Source organism: Trachemys scripta, chromosome 2 (genome assembly GCF_013100865.1).
Source record: "Trachemys scripta elegans isolate TJP31775 chromosome 2, CAS_Tse_1.0, whole genome shotgun sequence".
Classification (NCBI taxonomy): Eukaryota; Metazoa; Chordata; order Testudines; family Emydidae; genus Trachemys; species Trachemys scripta.
Genome location: NC_048299.1, coordinates 28,109,998 through 28,128,852, shown reverse-complemented (window position 1 = coordinate 28,128,852; position 18,855 = coordinate 28,109,998). Strand labels below are relative to the sequence as shown.

The 18,855-nt window shown below is 45.1% G+C and overlaps 1 protein-coding gene across 2 annotated transcripts in view; it reads right to left on the bottom strand.

Annotated features, from left to right (window-relative positions):
- ITGB1 (integrin subunit beta 1) overlaps positions 1-8,480 on the bottom strand; it is a 73,009-nt gene extending 64,529 nt beyond the window's left edge. The window contains exon 1 of one of the 2 annotated variants that reach the window (XM_034760110.1): positions 8,276-8,480. In XM_034760110.1, the coding sequence (XP_034616001.1) occupies positions 8,276-8,284 (9 nt within the window). In that variant the 5' untranslated portion in view covers positions 8,285-8,480. The remainder of the gene's footprint in view (positions 1-8,275) is intronic. The other variant, XM_034760112.1, reaches the window with a different exon arrangement.
- Positions 8,481-18,855: the final 10,375 nt, after the last annotated feature.

Genomic DNA, 18,855 nt, shown 5'->3' with positions numbered 1-18,855 from the left:
AGCAGTCACCCAGCAAGCTACCTGGGCAGTTCAGCTGACCCTCCCCCCCACTGCCGTGTGCCGCTTCTGCCTTGGAGCTGCTTGCTGTGCAGGGGTGAGGGGAGAAGGGTGCTGTCAGAGTGTCCCCTTCTGTCTCCCACCCCCCCTGCTCCTTTGCCCCATCTCCACAGAGCAGGGGACATAACAGGGCTCAGGAGGGAGGGAGCTTGCTGTCAGCAGCTGTTGGCTCAACTTGGTGATCTACTTAAAAAGGCAATGTACTTAGACTGGGGTCAGAGTACTTAAAGGGGCAATGCGCGTCTCTCTCTCTCTCTCACACACAGAGTGTGTGTCTCCGTCTCTCTCTGCCATGCTCACTCGCCTCCCTCCATTCATACTGCCTTGTAGAGTGTGAGGCTACATTAACAACAATGTGTTAACCCTTGAGGGCTCAGCCGAGTGCTAGTTCATCATTTAGCAGTAAGGCATTCCCTGGGAAATATCCCACCCTCTTCCACTCTCTGACTTCCACCTCAACCAAGCTTCACAATCATCACTGCTGTGTACAGTATTAAATTGTTTAAAACTTATACTGTGTGTTATATATATATATATATATATATATAAAAAAAAAATAGAGTCTTTTGTCTGGCAACCTACCCCCCCCCATTAATTCTTATGGGGAAATTGGATTCGCTTAACATCGTTTTGCTTAAAGTAGCATTTTTCAGGAACATAACTACAACGTTAAGCAAGGAGTTACTGTAGTGTAGTCTGAATCATGTGGAGGCTATTTTTAAAATAATTAGACGCTAGCTCCACAACTGTTTAGTAAAATCAATGGGCAAGTACTTTAAAATGCTGTGCTTAAGATGTTCTGTATTTGCTGACATTTTGCATATGCACATAAGTTGCCTCCTTACACAATAACTAGACATGGATAGATATTTAGCATACCTTTAATGAACCAAGATTAAATTCCCCCCTCAAGCATGCAGCTCACGCACTACTTGCCTACCATGACTAATGGAGTTGATCTAACATGCATCATACAACATTTATCTCAGGACCAGGACAACCTTGAACCAACTGCAGGAATAAAGTATTTCAGTTAACACCAAATCAAACTTGTATAAACTAAACTTTCGTAAATATTGTTCAATCCCTCTTTTGTTCAAAATTTTAACGGGACTATGTTCATATAGAAAGGACTTCAGAGAAGATGAATGACATAGTCAAAAGATAAACTCCAAATTATGAGTAACTTGCTGCAGGTTGAAAAGAAAACAAAAAACAGCAAAACATGCAAAAAAAAGTGTACTCTATTCTTTGGGCGTCAAATAATCTGTCTCTATGTATTGCTTTACCCTAATTTAATCTGGTACAGACTAGTTATCATCCCAATGGTCTCTTTCTTAGCCTCACCCTTTCATCAATGAAAGAATACTTGTGTTCCAGCTCATCATACCACTGTCCACTTACTTCAGCCATCCCACCATCATGAGATTCTTCAAAGGTCTGGTTAATGTACCAGTTAAGAGAACCTGTCCTTATGTGGGATCTCAGTTTAGTGCTGGCAAAGTATGCAGATACACCACCTTTTGAAGAGTGCTCTTTATAGCACACTACTAAACACCACATTCTTAAGTCTTCATGGAAGAGTTAACTCAAGCTGCTACCCAGATGTTGACCCTAATCCCACTTCCTGTCTACACACCAAACCCTTTCACTTGAGTTCGGTAGTGCTTTAAACCTGGGCTAGCTGGCCAGACTGAATGTAGGCTAGAGCTCGCTTTTACTCAGGCTGCTATCATGCTCATTTTGCAGTGAGGATGCAGGCTAAACAACTCAAGTGCTGACAGTTCTCCATTGCCTTCCCACTAATCCCAGCTTCCTCCTCAACCCTTGGTGTGTCCAGATGGACAGGCGAGATCTCCCAAAACACACTAGAAAACAGAGTGGTTCGGTTTACTGCAGTACAAAGCGCTATGCCCCTTGAGGTTCTACCAACACACCTGGGCAAGTGCAACACCGGTGATGGGACAGTAACTCTAGTATGGCTTTGCTCACACCCAGGTGCCAATCACCAGGCTAACTGTGCAGTGAAGATTGACTCAGACATGGATTCAGTTCCCTGCTTGGGTCTGCCACTAGCTTTCTGTATGATTTTTGGCAAGTTGAGTCCCCTCTCTGTGCCTCAGTTTCCCTTTCTGTAAAATGGGGATAAAGATACTGACCACCTTTGTAAAGGGATTTGAGATCTATTGATGAGACACACTATATAATAGCTAAGTTTTTAAATTTTGATAGGACTAAGAATTTAGGGTCACAGTTTAGGTGAGGTGACTTCCAACAGCTACAAAAAATTCAAGGAGGGGTACTAATTCCACTCAGGGTCTGTTTAAATGAATTATGCACTGAAACATGTTATGCTTTAGGTGGGATGTCAGTACCTAAGAGTCTTGAAATTCACTCTACTAGAGCTAAGATGGCATTAATGGCTTTTCTTGAATGTCTCTATCATGAAATCTGTGGGGCTGTTACCTAAAGTTCTTTAACACAAAGGTAGCACTACTCTCCCTTGATCTGCATATAGTTCTGTTTCCTCTGGAGAACCATCCTGCATTCCTTATTTAATTAAACACCAGTCCATCTTTCTACTTTCAGATAAATAAATTAGCACAAGCTTGACAGTGGCTCTGAGGCACATCTTGCAAGAGGAAATATGCAGAGGCAATACTTGAAGAGCCATAGTTTCTATAAGTAAACTTTCTATCAGATGGTAATTATAAGAAATTTATGAGCAAATGTATGACTGCAACAGTATGGCAGGATTACTTGTGACAGTGGGGAGCAAGACTCAGCAGCCCTAGGGTTCACTTCCAGTCTATGTCTTACATTCCTAAAAGCTTTTGCTTCCGGGTTTCAGCTGGCTACCTGTGGGATCAGGAGGGGATATTTTCTCCCCACAACTTATTTTGTTTTGTTTAGTTTTTTTATCTCCTTCCTCTGAAGCATCGGGGATGATCACGGCTGGAGATGGGACATTGGGCAGGATGGCTAGCGTATCTGGCTCAACAAGACAGAGTTCTGGAAGTCCCAAGCTGGCAGGAAAAACGGGCTCAGAGGTAATTTCAGCATATCATGTGACAGTCCCAAGAGGGTCTCTGTGATCAAATCCGTCACAGAGCTAAGTAGTTGTGCAATATTCTATAGAAAAAGGATATAAATAACCCATCTCTCTAATGGTCCCTCAGTTCCTTTCATTTGAAGGTTCTAGTGCAAGAAACTATCAGTGCCAAGACCCAGACTACACTCCTGTAGACTTTCCACTTTCTGCCAGACTGGTTCAAGTGTGATTTTCTCCTGCTGCCATGTGGATAAGAATGTGTGTGTAAATTGAACGCTGGCTAACCTATCAAATGAGTAATGAGAAATAGGAGGGAGACCCATCTATCTACTGGGAGGAACTGTTCCTGTTTATGTACCAGTTTTGCAATGTTTTGGGCTGCTTATACAAACCAAACTCTCACAGAGCAAACATTTAACAGTCCACTTAATGGGCTTTCTGGTGTAACTACACCTGAAAATGTCAATTCTAGATATCATGTTACCATAAAGATATTGACAGCTACATAGGTGAGAAGAGCAACAAGTCTGATCATGGTGCTAGAAAGACTGACTTATTAGGAAAGATTTAAGAACTAAGTATTGTGACAAAGTTCCTCCTCTATCTTGGTGGGTCCTGCGCTTATTGGCGGATTTTCTTGCCTCAGAGATTCACCATGTGGGTTGGGGAACAGCCCAGAGACCTTCCCTTCTGCAAGAGCCCACATCAATTGGGAGGTTTGGGGAGAACCCAGGCCCACCCTCTTCTCTGGGTTCCAGCCCAGGGCCCTGTGGACTGCAGCTGTCTATAGTGCCTCCTGTAACAGCTGCATGACAGCTACAACTCCCTGGGCTACTTCCCCATGGCCTTCTCCAAACACCTTCCTTATTCTCACTACAGGACCTTCCTCCTGGTGTCTGATAAGCTTGTGCTCCTCAGTCCTCCAGCAGCACACCCACACCCTTTCAGCTCCTTGTGCCTCTTGCTCCCAGCCCTTCACACTCACTCCACAAACTGAAGTGAGCTCTTTTTAAAACCCAGGTGCCCTGATTAGCCTGCCTTAATTGATTCTAGCAGCTTCTTCTTAATTGGCTCCAGGTGTCCTAATTAGCCTGCCTGCCTTAACTGGTTCTAGCAGGTTCCTGATTACTCTAGTGCAGCCCCTGCTCTGGTCACTCAAGGAACAGAAAACTACTCATCCAGTGACCAGTATATTTGCCCTCTACCAGACTCCTGTACCCCACTGCTCTGGGTCTGTCACAGTATGTATCACATAGCTTTTACTAAGCCAGGACATAGAAGGAAGGGAGACATAACTGTTTACAAATATGTTTACACTGAAGAATGTTCATACTAAAGGTAATACAGGAATTATTTAATGTAGTAAAGAGGAGTAAAACTAAGAGAAAAGGAATGAAAATGTGAACAAGAAGACTTATTCTGAACATTGGGAAAAGCTTCCAGACATTGAGGTGTATTCAACTGTGGGATCATTTCCCAAGTGAAGTGACTGAAGCTCAATAAAGCGGGGCATTTAAAACTAGACTGAACAAAAACCTCAGGGAACAATCATTCACTAAGATACCTGAAAATGCATAAATACTTCAGAAAATAACTTGCAGCCCTTTTCAACTGGATCTCAAAGCCTTTTACAAAGGTAGATACAAATTAACATTTTTACAGATTAGGTTAATGACGCAAAGGCAGAGCGACTTGCCCAGAATCACACAGCAAAACTATGACAGTCAGGAAAAGTTACTCAACTCGAATATTGTGTACAATTCTGGGTGCCACATTTCAGAAAAGATGTGGACAAATTGGAAAAAGGCCAGAGAAGAGCAAAGAACATCATTAAAGGCCTAGAAAACATGACCCATGGGGGAAGATTAAACAAACCCAATTTTTTCAGTCTGGAGAAGAGAAGACTGAGGGGGACATGATAACAGTTTTCAAGTACATAAAAGGTTGTTACAAGGAGAAGGGAGAAAAATTGTTAGCCTATCCTCAGAGGTTAAGGAGAAGAAGCAATGGGCTTTAATTGCAGCAAGGGTGGTTTAGGTTGGACGTTAGGAAAAACTTCTTGTCAGGATGGTTAAGCACTGAAATGAATTGCCTAGGGAGTGTGGAATTCTGTGTGGAATTTCCATCATTGGAGATTTTTAAGAGCAAGTTACACAAACACCTGTCAGGGATGGTCTAGATAATACTTACTTCTGCAGTGAGTGCAGAGGACTGGATTAGATGACCTCTCAAGATCCCTTCCAGTCCTACGATTCTGTAATTCTATGAAAAAAATCCAATTCTTCTAACTACCAGTCGAACGCTCAATCCATTAGTCCAGAGCTCCAGTACTGAAATGTTGACAAACCTTAAAGGTGTTTTCTAGCTCTAGATTTTATTAAGACAGGATTCCGGTCTCCATAGCTGTCAATCTTGCACTTCTCAATATATTTAATTTCAAACATTTTAAAGGACTAAAGGCGTGTCTACATTTAGCATTTAAAGCAGAAAATGTCCCTTTTTTGCGCAAAAACCGTGGGAGCGTCTACACTTGCCAATGAGTTTTTGCGGTGAAACTCAGAAGTTTCATCGAAAAAAGAAAACCACCTCCATGAAAAGCATACAGCTCTTACCGGTGATGCTTTTGCAATGATATGCAAGTGAAGACACGTTCTTATTTACAGGGCTTTTAGCCACCGCAGGATATTCCACAGTGCCTAGGTGACCATTCTGGCCAGCAGCTCTGCTGTCAGGTAAATAGACATCCACCCCTTCCCCAGTAAAGCCCGGGGAACTTTGAAACTCCCCTTTCTGTTTTCTTGGCAAGTGCTCACTTATCATCTGGCCAGGTGACAACGCCTGCTCCACAGAGCAAAGGATCCCCTGCTTGGAGCAATACTGAGCTACTGGAGTTGATCAGTGTTTGGGGAGAGGAGGCTGTGCAGGGACCCAGGATGTCCGGCAATCACCCCCCCCTTCCCACAAGACCTATCATCAAAATGGAGAGAGCTGCACTGTGGGATAGCTGCCCTCAGTGCGCTGCTCTCATTGGCCACGATGGAAGTGCAGCAAATGGAAACACTCTCTGACACCTGTGGAATTGAGTACACAAACCAGTGCTTTTCTTTCACCGGTTCACTATAACTGGTAAAACTGACAGTGCAAAAACTCTGCAAGTGTAGACATAGCCTAAAGTTAACAATGTGTCATCCTTAACTCACCTGGTCTTGTCTATCTATTGCTAGTTGCTCACTGTTTTCACAGGCTTTACATGCGGCTTTAGGCAGCCTTGCACAATGCTACTTAACCATTTGCCTGAGGTAAGTAATTTTAGCGTGTGACAGTACAGTGAATCATCAGTTTTATCATCAGTAGGGCGGATGTATAAACTATGTCTTTGCTACCATGTCTACATGATTTTCAAAGGCTTATTTAAATTTAGATATTTCTGAATTTACTTGGTAATGGCATTAGTCAAAGTACTTAAGGAAAAATCACAAAATCCAAAACCTCAATCCTTCTCAAGTTTTCTCACTTTTTTTTTTTTAAACATAGAATAATTTCCTCTCACGTGTGATTGCATTTCCTCTTGAATTTCTAATGCATCAAAACCAGAGATGGCCTGGACCTTTCTGTATTCTAGTAAAGCCCTACTCACACCAACACATAAGCTGTTGCTCAATTTTAAGCACATGAGCAGTCCAGCTCACCTAATGAATTACGCATGCGCTTAAGTACTGGCATGAGCAGGGCCTTACTGGCATACTAAGGGCAGATACAGTAGATAAAACAAACCATTCAGATTTTATTTTAAATTTTTTTAATGACCACTGGGTGGATTTTTTGTTAGACATTTCCCACCAAATTAGTCCAAATTTTGACATAATATATAGTAACTCTACAGTGACTGAGGAAAAAATTCCCCTCCCCCTTATTTTCCCCAAGGACCAGGCTACACTGAGGAAAGAATTCATATTTTAAAGACTATATTGCTAGAGTATTTTTCCAAAAATCATGTAATCTGTTGAATACATGCTGAGACCTAGCATTCATTCCCTGCTCTCTTTCAGACTGCAACAAGTTTATATGGCAGTTATAAAATCCTGAAAAACAAACACTTATGAGAGAAACAACAACAAATCCTGAACTATCAAGCAATCAGAATGTCACATCATCAGGCAAAATCACAATGTATTAAATCAGATTTAAATGTTTGTTACACAAGCTTGTTTTCATTGATTTACTTCAATACATGCAAGGAAATCATGTCACAATTTTTTAAAAAGTCATAGGGAACCTCCCAGATCTGCAAACTCCTAAACAGAGTCACTATATGATCTTATTACTGTAGCTCTGTCCTTCCTTCCTCCCTTCTTGTTGTCTGTCGCCTCCGTGTCTAAAACCTTTTCGGGGGGTGGGGAAGGGCCTTGTCTTTTTAGTTGTTTCTCTAATGCACCCTACGAACACGGCTGCTAGTACCCAAGTGAGTTAAGAAGTTAGCCAGTACTGCTGGGTTGAACAAGGATTAATACTGCACATTCACAAAGCGCCTCCCTTCAGCCTCTAGACTCCCACTGCATTTCACAAATGCCACAGAAAAGCAGCACCCTCCACAAGACAGGGAGCAGGGCAGATGAGGGTCGCTCCCATCCTTTAGGGAGGCAGTGGGATAAAGCCCCCACCCTATGGAAAGTGCCACGGGGTATTTCGCGGCCACCTTGGGCCGAGCCCCCGGCCACAGCGTTGAATGGCTGGGCGGCAGGCGGACAAAGGGCCGGGGCGTTTCACTGTCTGGCTTTAGGGCCGGGAGCCCTGGCCACGCTGACACTAGCCGGGGCCCATGAGGGGCAGCCCCGCCCTGCGGCGGGCCGGGGAGCCAGCGCTGGCACTGCCTTGAGGCGGCCGGGACTGGCTGCCTGCCCTGCACGCCGCCCGCGCCCCGGGGCCGACAGAGCCAGCGCAGCCGGGCAGCGCCCCACACGTTAGCCCCCGGGGAAGCATCGGCCGGTGCCCTGCCCCATCCTGCTCGGCCAGTCCCGTCCCAGGCAGCGGGTCACGCAGTCCTTGCCCCGCGTCTCCCTGCGGGGCCCGGAGCTCGGGCTCCCCGCACAATGGGCCCGTGTTGGGCCGCGGATCAAACGGGCGGAAACCCGCAGCAGCAGCGAGCGCGGCCCCACAGCCCCGTACCTTGGCCATGGCTCCGCGGGAGAAGGCGGCGGCAGAGGCGCGCTCGGAGCCCGGCTGGCTCAGGTCTGTCCCCCCGGGGGCGACTCTGGGCGCTGCGCAGCGGGGGCCCCTGGCGCTGTTCCCTGGGTGTCTCTGCCCGGCGCCGCTCCCTCCGCCGCGCTCGCTCGCTGGGAGCCCCGTGTGCGGGCCGCAGGGGGTGGGAATTGGGTGCGGGCCCAGCCGCCGCTCCTCCTTCGCCTCCGGAAGCGCATTCCTTCCCGCTCCCGCTAGGCCCGGCCCCTGGGCGGGGGGGCAGCTTGGCTGGGGCTCCTCGTGGGAGGCCCCGGGAGCTGGGAATAGTGCCCTGGCCCGACCGATTCACCTACTCCTAGGGGCACCCCCCCAACGCCACGCCGTAATACTGTATCGCCAGGGCAAGTTACACAAGTGCTGCCCAAGTGTGAGAGACTCTTGCTCCCCGTCCCAGGCGGCAGCAGTGTGTGTTGCTGACACTCCTGCTTTTAATTACAAGCCTGGCGGTTTTTGGTGTTGGGTTTTTCTTTGTTTATTTATTTATTTATAGGCCCCACCATCTGGTTTCAAGTGATTGTATGAGACTCTCAGCTAAAAGAAAAAGTAAGTGTCTAGCCTTCCTGGTTGTAGAGTAGAGTTGCCAGGTGTCCGGTTTTTGCCTGGAACGCCCGGTCGAAAAGAGACCCTGGCAGCTCTGGTCAGCAGCTGACCAGACCACTAAAAGTCCAGTTGGCTGCAGCGGGGCTAAGGCAGGCTCCATGCCCAGCTCCATGCAAAATGGGAGCAGCGGAGCCGGCTCTTGGAGCAGCACCTGCAGGCGGGGGCAGCGTGCGGAGCCCCCTGGCCTCCACTCTGCCTAGGAGCTGGACATGCCACCACTTCTTGGGAGCCACACAGACTTCCTCCATCCCAGGAAATGGCAGGGCAGTGCTGATGCGGCTGCTATTTAAGGGGCTGCCTGAGGTCAGTGCCTCCAGGAGCTTTCGTGAACTGCACCAGCTAGAGCTGCCCAGAGCCCGCATCCTGAACCCTCTCCTACATCCCAACCCCCTGCCCCAGCTTTGAACCTCCCTCTTGCACCCAAGCTCCCACCCATAGCCCAAATCCCTGCCCAAGCCCTGAGCTCCCTCCCCCACTCCAAACCCCTCGGCCCCAACCTGGAGACCCATTCTGCACCCCAAACCCCTCATCTCTGGCCTCACCCTGGAGACCGCACCCAGAGCCCGTACCCTCTCCTGCCCCCAGCCCACACCCTGCTCCCGCACCCCTAACCCCCTCCCATACCTCCAGCCCCAAGCACCCTCCTGCTCTTCCTAACAGCCGCCTCAGCTAAGGGACCCTGCTCTCCACAAGCGGCCGGTGGCTGCTTGGGGAAGAGGGGTCAGATGGAGATGCTCCGAATTTGCAGCTCCCTTCACTGGTAGTCCCTGGGGGAGGTGCTGATCCGTTGGGCCTGCCAGTGGGCGGGAGGCTCGGGGGGGGGGTAGCTGATGGGGGCTGCCAGTGGGTGCTCAGCACACACCATTTTTTCCCCATGGTTGCTCCAGCCCTAGAGCACCCATGGAGTCGGCACCTATGCCTGCTTGGGCCTTGCGGTGAAAGTGAGCAAGGGTGGGGGAGAGCGAGCGATGGGAGGGGGGTTGGAGTGAGCAGGGGGCAGGGCAAGGGTGTTTGGTTTTCAGCAATTAGAAAGTTGACAACCCTCTGAGAGAAGTTTGAAAATGTGACCTGACTGCACACTAAGGCTCAAAATCCAGAAAACAAATGCAAAGAACACAAAATGTATTAATCTCATGATTTTTAAGGCCCGACACATGATTTTTTGAATACCTAGAGTTGGCATTATTGATGTTAGTACAGTCTCCCTAGGCTTCACATTGTCTTTGGAGTTTTGTCCTATAGCTATTTGTCATCATTGTTTATCCTTGATCTGGTGGGGGTGCTCTCTCTGTATTCTCTCAACTTTCTCCCACAGTTGTCAAACACCGTTTTCTCTGAAGTCTCTTTCCTTTCTCATAAAGTTGGGCAGTTTTTCTTCATTGCTTTTTCATTAGTATATCTGATAATTTGAGGAACAGTCTTTCCACACTTCCTTATAATTGCAGTACAAAATGTTTATCTCAGTCCCTTGTAACGTTAATTTCAGTCACTAGTCAGAATTTGGACTGTGCTTTGTGTCTTCCAGTTTCCACCTCTAATTTAAAGTCACAGATTATGTATTTGGTGAGTCTCACCTCTTTAGGCAATATGATACGGGGAGCACCCAACATCCTGGGACACATTGTCCCAAAGTCCTGAAACAGCAGCTGATGCTCATTTCTGACTCATCACCATTCTAAGCCCAATAATCCTGCTTTAAAAGTGAGCAGCAAAGGGGAAAAGAAAATGTATTTGTGCCTTTACCTTAGACCAATCTTTTATGATTTATAAAGATTGCCTTAAAGATTTTCCACAAGTGAACTTTATTTTGAAGAGACAAAGTGGGTGAGTTAATATCTTTTAGTGGATCATCATCAGCTGTTGGTGAGAGTCAAGCTTTCAAGATTATACATAGTTCTTTCTTCAGGTCTGAGAAATGTACTCAGACTTAGGGCTTGTCTACACTGGCAATTTACAGCGCTGCAACTTTCTGGCTCGGGTGTGAAAAAACACACCCCTGAGCGCAGCAAGTTTCAGCGCTATAAAGCGTCAGTGTAGACAGTGCACCAGCGCTGGGAGCTATGCCCCTTGTGGAGGTGGGTTTTTTTTAGAGCGCTGGGAGAGAGCTCTTCCAGCACTGTGCCCCGAGCACACAAGGCATGTTAAAGCACTGCCGCAGCAGCTTTAGCCTTGCCAGTGTAGACTAGCCCTCAGAATGTCAAGCTAAATGCAAGGTGGAACAGATTGTTTAGCATAAGTAGTTAATACACATTTCAAGGGACCATTCCAGGTGAAGTGGCCCATTAACACCTCTCCAGTCATGGGAGGAGGGGGAAGGAAAAAAAGCTGGCGGGGAGGGGTTTAAGTGGAATATAGATTGTTGCAATAAGCCATAAATCTAGTGTCTGAATTCAGTGCATGATTTTTAGTATCTAGCAAAATGATGAATGTGAGCTCCTGGGTTTGTCATTTCAAGGTGTTGTTCAGGTTTCTTCTGAGGATGAGGACTAAGATGGGAGTCTTAAGGAACTGACAGATTGAATCAGCAACATAGCTTAAAAACACCAAGCAGCCAAACTCCGCATATGTATTGATTCCTTGCATCTCAATAAAGCTCTATAATTTTGTTATCCTTTACCAACATTGAACAGATCCCGCAATGACTTAATAAAAAGCAAAGGTCTTTTCTGGTTTAGGTGTTCTAGATGGGTCCTTGCAGCTAAAACTTAATGCAGAAAGCACTTAATTGGCTACCTTCTGGACTCCTAGCAGATATAGGTGGCTGTGAATGCTATTTGGCATTTCTATTTGGTTGAGAGGTTTGAGGAAGCTGAGGCAATTGCAGATAACATCTTAGGGCTTGTTTACACTACCGCTTAAGTCATTGTAAGTTACCTCGCTCACGGGTGTGAAAAAGTAATGTAAGTTACATCAACTGCGCGATGTTGGCGGGAGATGCTCTCCCACTGACACAGTTTCTGCCTCTCGTTGAGGCGGAGTAATTATGCCAACGGGAGAGCATTCTCCTGTTGGCCTACAGCATCTTCACCAGACGCACTACAGCGGCCCAGCTGCATCAGTGCAATTGCGCTGATGTAGCACAATAGTGTAGACTAGCCCTTAGTCTAAGGCCTAGTCTATGCTGCCACTTACAGTGCTGAAACTTTCTTTGCTCGGGATGTGAAAAAACACCCCCCTGAGCAATGCAAGTTTCAGCACTGTAAAGTGGCAGTGTAGATAGTGCTACAGTGCTGGGAGCTATTCCCCTCGTGGAGGTGGCTTTATTACAACGCTGGGAGAGCTCTCTCCCAGTGCTGGAGCCGCGACTACACAGCCACGGCAGCGCTTTAACGTCAGCTGTGTAGACATCCCCTTAGTTTGGTTGTGTAGACTCTCTCAAAGAGGCTAATGCTGTTCTCAGTCATAGCCTGGTTATGCCGCTCAACACAGCATGCCAAGTGAATCTTCCCGCAGCTCCCATTGGCTGGGAATGGCCAATCGCGGCTGCAGGGAGTTGAGGGGCTCCAGGCCTGCAGACGCTCCAGGTAAACAAAACGTCCCGCCAGTGGCTTACCCTCACAGGCCGGGAGCCAAAGTTTGCCAACCCATTTATTGATGTCAATACTGCAGCCTTTTAAAGTTGCAAAGGGTTTGTTTAGTGGACTAGATTGACTTGAACTGGACCTCATAAGTCTCAAGCCAATATGAAAATATAACGTGCAAAATCGATGGAATCTCTAATAAAATTGAAATAGCCTGTTATCCCTACAGACATGCTACAGGGCTGCTTTGAAATAAACAAAGAACAATAATAATTTGACAGTGATAAAGCAGGTGACATTCCTATATAAAGTCCTACAAAATCTATAACTACAATAATAATAATCTATTTTCATACTAGTATTTAAAATGAACAACAGTGAAATCAAAAGAAAAAGGTCTTATCATGCAGCGTTCAAACTTGTTGAATATGCAGAAGTATATAACACTCAAGAGGCAACTACAGTAATTGCCTACATGAAGAGTAATTTTAGGAAAGAGTTTAATTTTTTAAGCTATTCTTAAATGCAGTTTAACAGCTGGCAATAAAAAGGAGGAGCCAGCACTGTGGACCACCAGCAAGTACCCCATGGATCACCAGTGCTCTGTGGACCACAGTTTGAGAACCTTTGATCTAATCTCTTTGGGTATGTCTACACAGCAAAGAAAAACCTGCAACTGGCCCATGCCAGCCGACTTGGCTCACAGGGCTTGGGCAACAAGGCTGTATAATTGCTGTGTAGACATCTGGGCCCTCTGGGACCCTTCATGCCACAGGGTCCTAGATCCCAGGCTCCAGCCCGAGCCAGGAAGTCTACAAAGCAATGGAACCGCCCCACCATGGTTTTTTCTCTGCTGCGGAGACACACCCTTTGTGTCTCAGTTTCATCTGTAAAATGGGATAATTATAGTTGCCTGTAGCACTAGGTTGTACTGAGGAATTATTAGTTAACATTTGCAAACTGTTTTGCAGATGTAAAGTTCTATATAAGAATGATTAATAATTATTCTTTATATTACAATAGTGACTAGTGGTCCTAATAGAGATCCAGACCCCATTGTGCTAGCTACTGTACAAAAGTAAGAGACAGTTCCTACCCTGAAGGGTTTACAGTCTAAATAGACAAGACAAAGAGCGGGAGAGGAAGGAGAAGGAGAGAGGCCAAGTAACTTTCCCAATAACACTCAATAGGTCAGTGACAGAGCCAGAAATTGAGCCCAGGTCTCTTGAGAGTCAGTCCAGTGCATCACTGGATCACACTGCCTCTATGGTATCAGCACGTTTTATTTTCCAGTTCTATGACTGAGAGCAGAGTTATCTGGTGCACCTCTTCTACTCCTGTTGCTGTGTGCCTGCATTCTGTACACTTGTAGAGGGAATACAGAAGAGTTTTCAGACGGTCTCATTGACACTGAAAATCTCCAGCAGAAAAGGGGGAATGTGTCCTAGAGGATAAGAATGAAGAAGATGCTAGACATAGATGCTAGATTAATATTGAAATTATTATTAGAAAGCAGGATCACTTTGTACAGGCTGTGACCGTGCTGGAGAGTTGCAGTAATTACTTTTGATAACAGCCTCTTTTTGTTTCTTCTTTTCTCTAATGATAAGTAGCACTTCTCTGGAAGTAGTAAGTGAATTTAGCCTGGCAGCTTGTCAACATCACACAATGTGATTATGGAGTCGCAGGTTTACATCAGTGTTAGGCTCTCCAGCCTCAGACAAGGGTCTGAGTAGAGTGAGTCAAGATATACTTGCTGCCTAGTTGGAGGACTAGAGTTGACAAAATATTTACAAGGGTTTGTTCACTAGAATCCTGATCTCCCAAGGTGCTGAGCAACCTCCCATGATATTGTGGGGATTCTCAACTCCTGTTGGCTTCACAGACAATGTTCATCATCTAGCAGGAATGGGTCCTATAAGCCAAAACCTGATTTCTGCTGAGTACTTGCAACTTCCTATGTGGTTATTGGGCAAACAGAGGATAATATTTATTACTTTTTTTTTCATTGAAAATGATACAGACTTCCTCAGGAATAAGTTAGATAGAAAGATAATTTTAAATCAGATTCTCATCAGACACTAGCCAGGATCCCTGGCTTATGCATTATCATAAACAATGTTTTGGCTGAAAATAAAAATGGAGGAATAGTCTGTGGAGAATTAGACTTATTTTTAACTCTACACTCTAACTATACATTAGCACCTGATAATCACAAGCCTCTAGAACTTCAAGATAAGGTTTCTACAAACTGATAACACTGTGTTGTTTTTACCACTCCTACCACAACTTAATTCTTTACTATTTCTCATGGCTATTTCTAGTTGAGTAGGATCTTGAGTTTTCCAGTTGTATGCTATTCTTGAAATAGGATTCAGTTTTATAGTCTTCGTAAACAAGAGTGAAAATGTAATAATGCCTTTTTGTGGCTACTACCAACTTAAACATTTCTAACCACTTTGTCCCAATATAAGAAAAAAATTCAGACTATAAAGCTAAAAGAACAGAATAAAGATTCATATTCATAGAATTTTAGTCCATAAGGGAACTCTGTGATTATCTGGTCTGACCTCTTGTTTAATATAGGCCATAGAATTTCACCCAGTAATTCCTGCATCAAGCCCAAAAATTCTGGTTGAAGTAAAGCGTATCTTTTGGAAGATATCCAATCATGATTTGGAGACTTCAAGTGACGGAGATCTATGACATCAATAAGTAAGGTGATCCAATGGTTTATTATCCTCACTGTTAAAAAGGTGTGCCTATTTCTAGTCTGAACCTGTCTAGCTTCAGATTCTAGCCATTAGATCTTGTTATGCCTTTGCCTGCTTAATTAAAGAACCCTCTACTATCAGAAGTCTTCTCCCTCAAATCATTCTTTTCTAAACCCTTTCCAATTTACCAATATCCTTTTGAAAGTGTGGACCCCAGAACTGAACACAATATTCCAGTAATTGCCTCACTAATGCTGTAGAAAGAGAGAGTATCATCTCCTCACTTCTACTCAATAGTCTCTGGCATTATACATTGGATCACATTAGGTCTCTTAGCTAAAGTATCACACTGGCATCTTGTGTTTAGTTGATTATTCCAAGTCCTTTCCAGAGTAACTGTTTTCCAGTCACACCTGTAAGTGTGACTTATATTTTCTGTACCTAGATGTGTGACATTGCATTTGGTTGTATTAAAACACATACTGTTCAAACAAACCCAGCTTTCCAAGTGATCCAGATTGCTCTGTAGAACTAACTTATACTTGTGTATCATTCCACCAATTGTTATGCCCTCTTCAAACTTTACTAGCAATGATTTTATATTTTCTTCCAGATTATTGATAACAATATTGAATTATATTGAGCCAGGAACAGATCCCTGTAGGGTCTCACTAGAAATTTCCCCAATGGATGATGAGTCTGCCTTTGCAATATTTGAGATCCATCAGTTAGTCAATTTTAATCCATTTATTATGTGCTACATTGATTTTTATATAGGAAGCGTGGGCTATGAGGGTCACAAAACACTCACTGAGGCCTATGAATAGACTGCCCTTGATCCTAGGGAATCCACAGAGCTTGGGAACAGGACCCAAAGCTCATTTAAAGAAGAGGTAAATTTTACCCTCTCATAGAATTTTTTCCCCCTGGATTCTTTTCTTCTGGATTTTACCATTGAGAGGGTGCTCCAACTCTTAAACTTTAATATTATTTATTATTGTGTGGAGAAAAGATTAAACTTTTTTGAGGGGAGGAGGCGGGGGAAGGGGGTTCTTTTGACCTGCTGCAGAATATGGAGGAAATTGGTCTTTGATTGGTCTGAGATAGTTTCCTATCTGGGCAGAGGACAATGTTATGCTAATCAGTCCTTTTGCACACTGTGGGAGGAAGAGGAGGTATGTACGGATGAGCTGATTACAGGCAAGAAGAGAAGATAGGAAACAGGAAGGGGAAAGTCTGAAGGAAAGAAGTAGCACTTTGTATCAGTGACAGACAAGAAGCCTTGCCTCCAGAAAACCCACTCAGTCATTTGGAATTAGGAGATGTGGTTGGGGAGGACCCAATCTCCTGATTTAAGTATGAAAATGACTACACAAATAAAAAATGGGGCATGTCCCATTACTTTTAAAATAATGACTCTTGCTTTGTTATTGGTGAGATACTGTCCTGTTATGACATATTTCTGAAATAGCTCTACCCACTGTTACGCAGTGCCTCCCCTTTTTTACACACCTAGCTTCGCTCTCCACACTCCAACACCTTAAAACGGTTTCTTCCCCTCTCTGTCTCTCTCTTTTTTCCTAGACTGTTACATAAAAACTTTTGGCAGAGCTGCTCATGCTAAAGGAGATGATTGTACTAGCATTCCGATGATTCACAGCCAACTTCTCTCCTACTTTTAGGGTGACCAGATGTCCCGATTTTATAGGGACAGTCCAGATATTTGGGGCTTTTTCTTATATAGGTGCCTATTACCCCCCGCCCCCGTCCCGATTTTTCACACTTGCTGTCTGGTCACCCTACCTACTTTCAAAGGTCTATTACAGAATTTCCACCTAATAACATAGTTCTCATAGGGTTTTTTTTTTTTTTTTTTTTGTTCACTAGGGTCTAAAGCAGGGATTGGCAACTTTAGGCATGCGGCTCGCCAGGATAAGCACCTTGGCGGGCTGGGCCAGTTTGTTTACCTGCCGCATCTGCAGGTTCAGCCGATCGCAGCTCCCACTGGCCGCGGTTCGCCACTCCAGGCCAATGGGGGCGGTGGGAAGCAGCGGCCAGCACATTCCTCAGCCCATGCCACTGCCCGCAGCTCCCATTGGCCTGGGATGGCAAACCGCGTCCAGTGGGAGCCACGATCAGCCGAACCTGCAGACGTGGCAGGTAAACAAACCGGCGGGCCAAAGGTTGCTGATCCCTGGTCTAAAGGCTGAAGTTAATGGGAATTTTGCCTGACTACAGATTTGTTCCATTATCTTTTCATCTCATTTGCATCAGAGGCTCTTCCAGAGCAACTTCCTGTACGGTTACTCTGACTGCATTCTGTACTTTACACCTGGTGTTTCTTTTCCTCTCTCCATGCCAGCAGCGCTCATCATTCGATAGCTGGCATCTCTTTAGTTCGTAGCAGTATTTGCATATCCCACAGAACCACCTAAAACAAATATCCAATATCTTTTAAAAAACTCATTACTTTACCTTTTGTACACACAATCACAACTTTTGTTGGCAAAATTATATTATAATTTATAAAAATCCAAATCCCAAACTCCATTCTGATGCCAGATAGGTTGAATGAACAGACCAGGACAAAAATAATTGTTGGCAGTGAACTAATAATAATTAGAATGTTCAGGAATAATTCCTTCAATAACTATGAAAGCAGGAGGCTGATTAGTTCAAAGAGGTTCCAACTGTGAAGGTATCCGGTATAGACATTTGTTAGAAAAATGTAATGCAAATACTTGTTCTAAAAGCAAAAGCTTACTTTAAATAGGATAACCACATTAGATGTCTGCATTTCTCAGCAGGTGGAAAGTATTTGGCCGTCAGCCTTTTGCCTCACAACATACTCAAGGTCTGTGGCTGTTTTGTGTAACCACAGACTTTAGCTTTCATGCAGTAGCTGAGGTTTAGCTAAAACTAAAATTACCCTAGTAGACCATAGTCTGTCCTCAGACAAGTACATGCTGAAGTAAAGGAGAGTTCTGTGTCTCCTTGCCCAGCCAATCCCAATTTCTCTGCCACACCAGCTCCTTCATCCCCAGTTCCTCTCAGTTCCAGACCTTCCCAGTCCTAGTTTCCTCGCCTAGCACGGAGCCTCCTTACCCAACTAGTCCAAGTATTCCCCTTACCCTGGCTCTCAATCCCTGCCTCCCCTATGGATCCTTGATCTAATCTACTCCTTGTGGCCCTCCAGGTTGGGGTGTTCCTCCTCCTTCATGCTGCTTGAGTTCCAGTAGGGGAAGCATTGAGAGCACAAGAGAGGCAGTCTCATTAATATTAGGGTCATAGGCGCTAGGTTATATGGGACCATGAGGCCTGGGCTCTACCAGCTGGCCAAGACCAATATTTAAGCTGTGGTGCAACCAGAAGAGGAGACCCAAGTTACCGGCCCTATCTCCCCAAATTTGAGTGGTGGTGTGATCCCAGGTGCCAGGTATGATGAAGGTATGCCAGGTATTTTTCTCCTACCTTGGTTATTCCCCATACTCCCAAGTTTAGGGGACTCCACCCATTACACTTTGTGACAGGTTTGGTCACAGAGACCCCCTTGAGACTGTTACCTGATGTGTTGAAACTATTTCTGAGCCCGTTTTCCCTGTCGGCTTGGGACTCCAGAACCCGGCCTTGTTGAGCCAGACGTGCTAGTCTGCTGCAACACAGACTCAGGTCT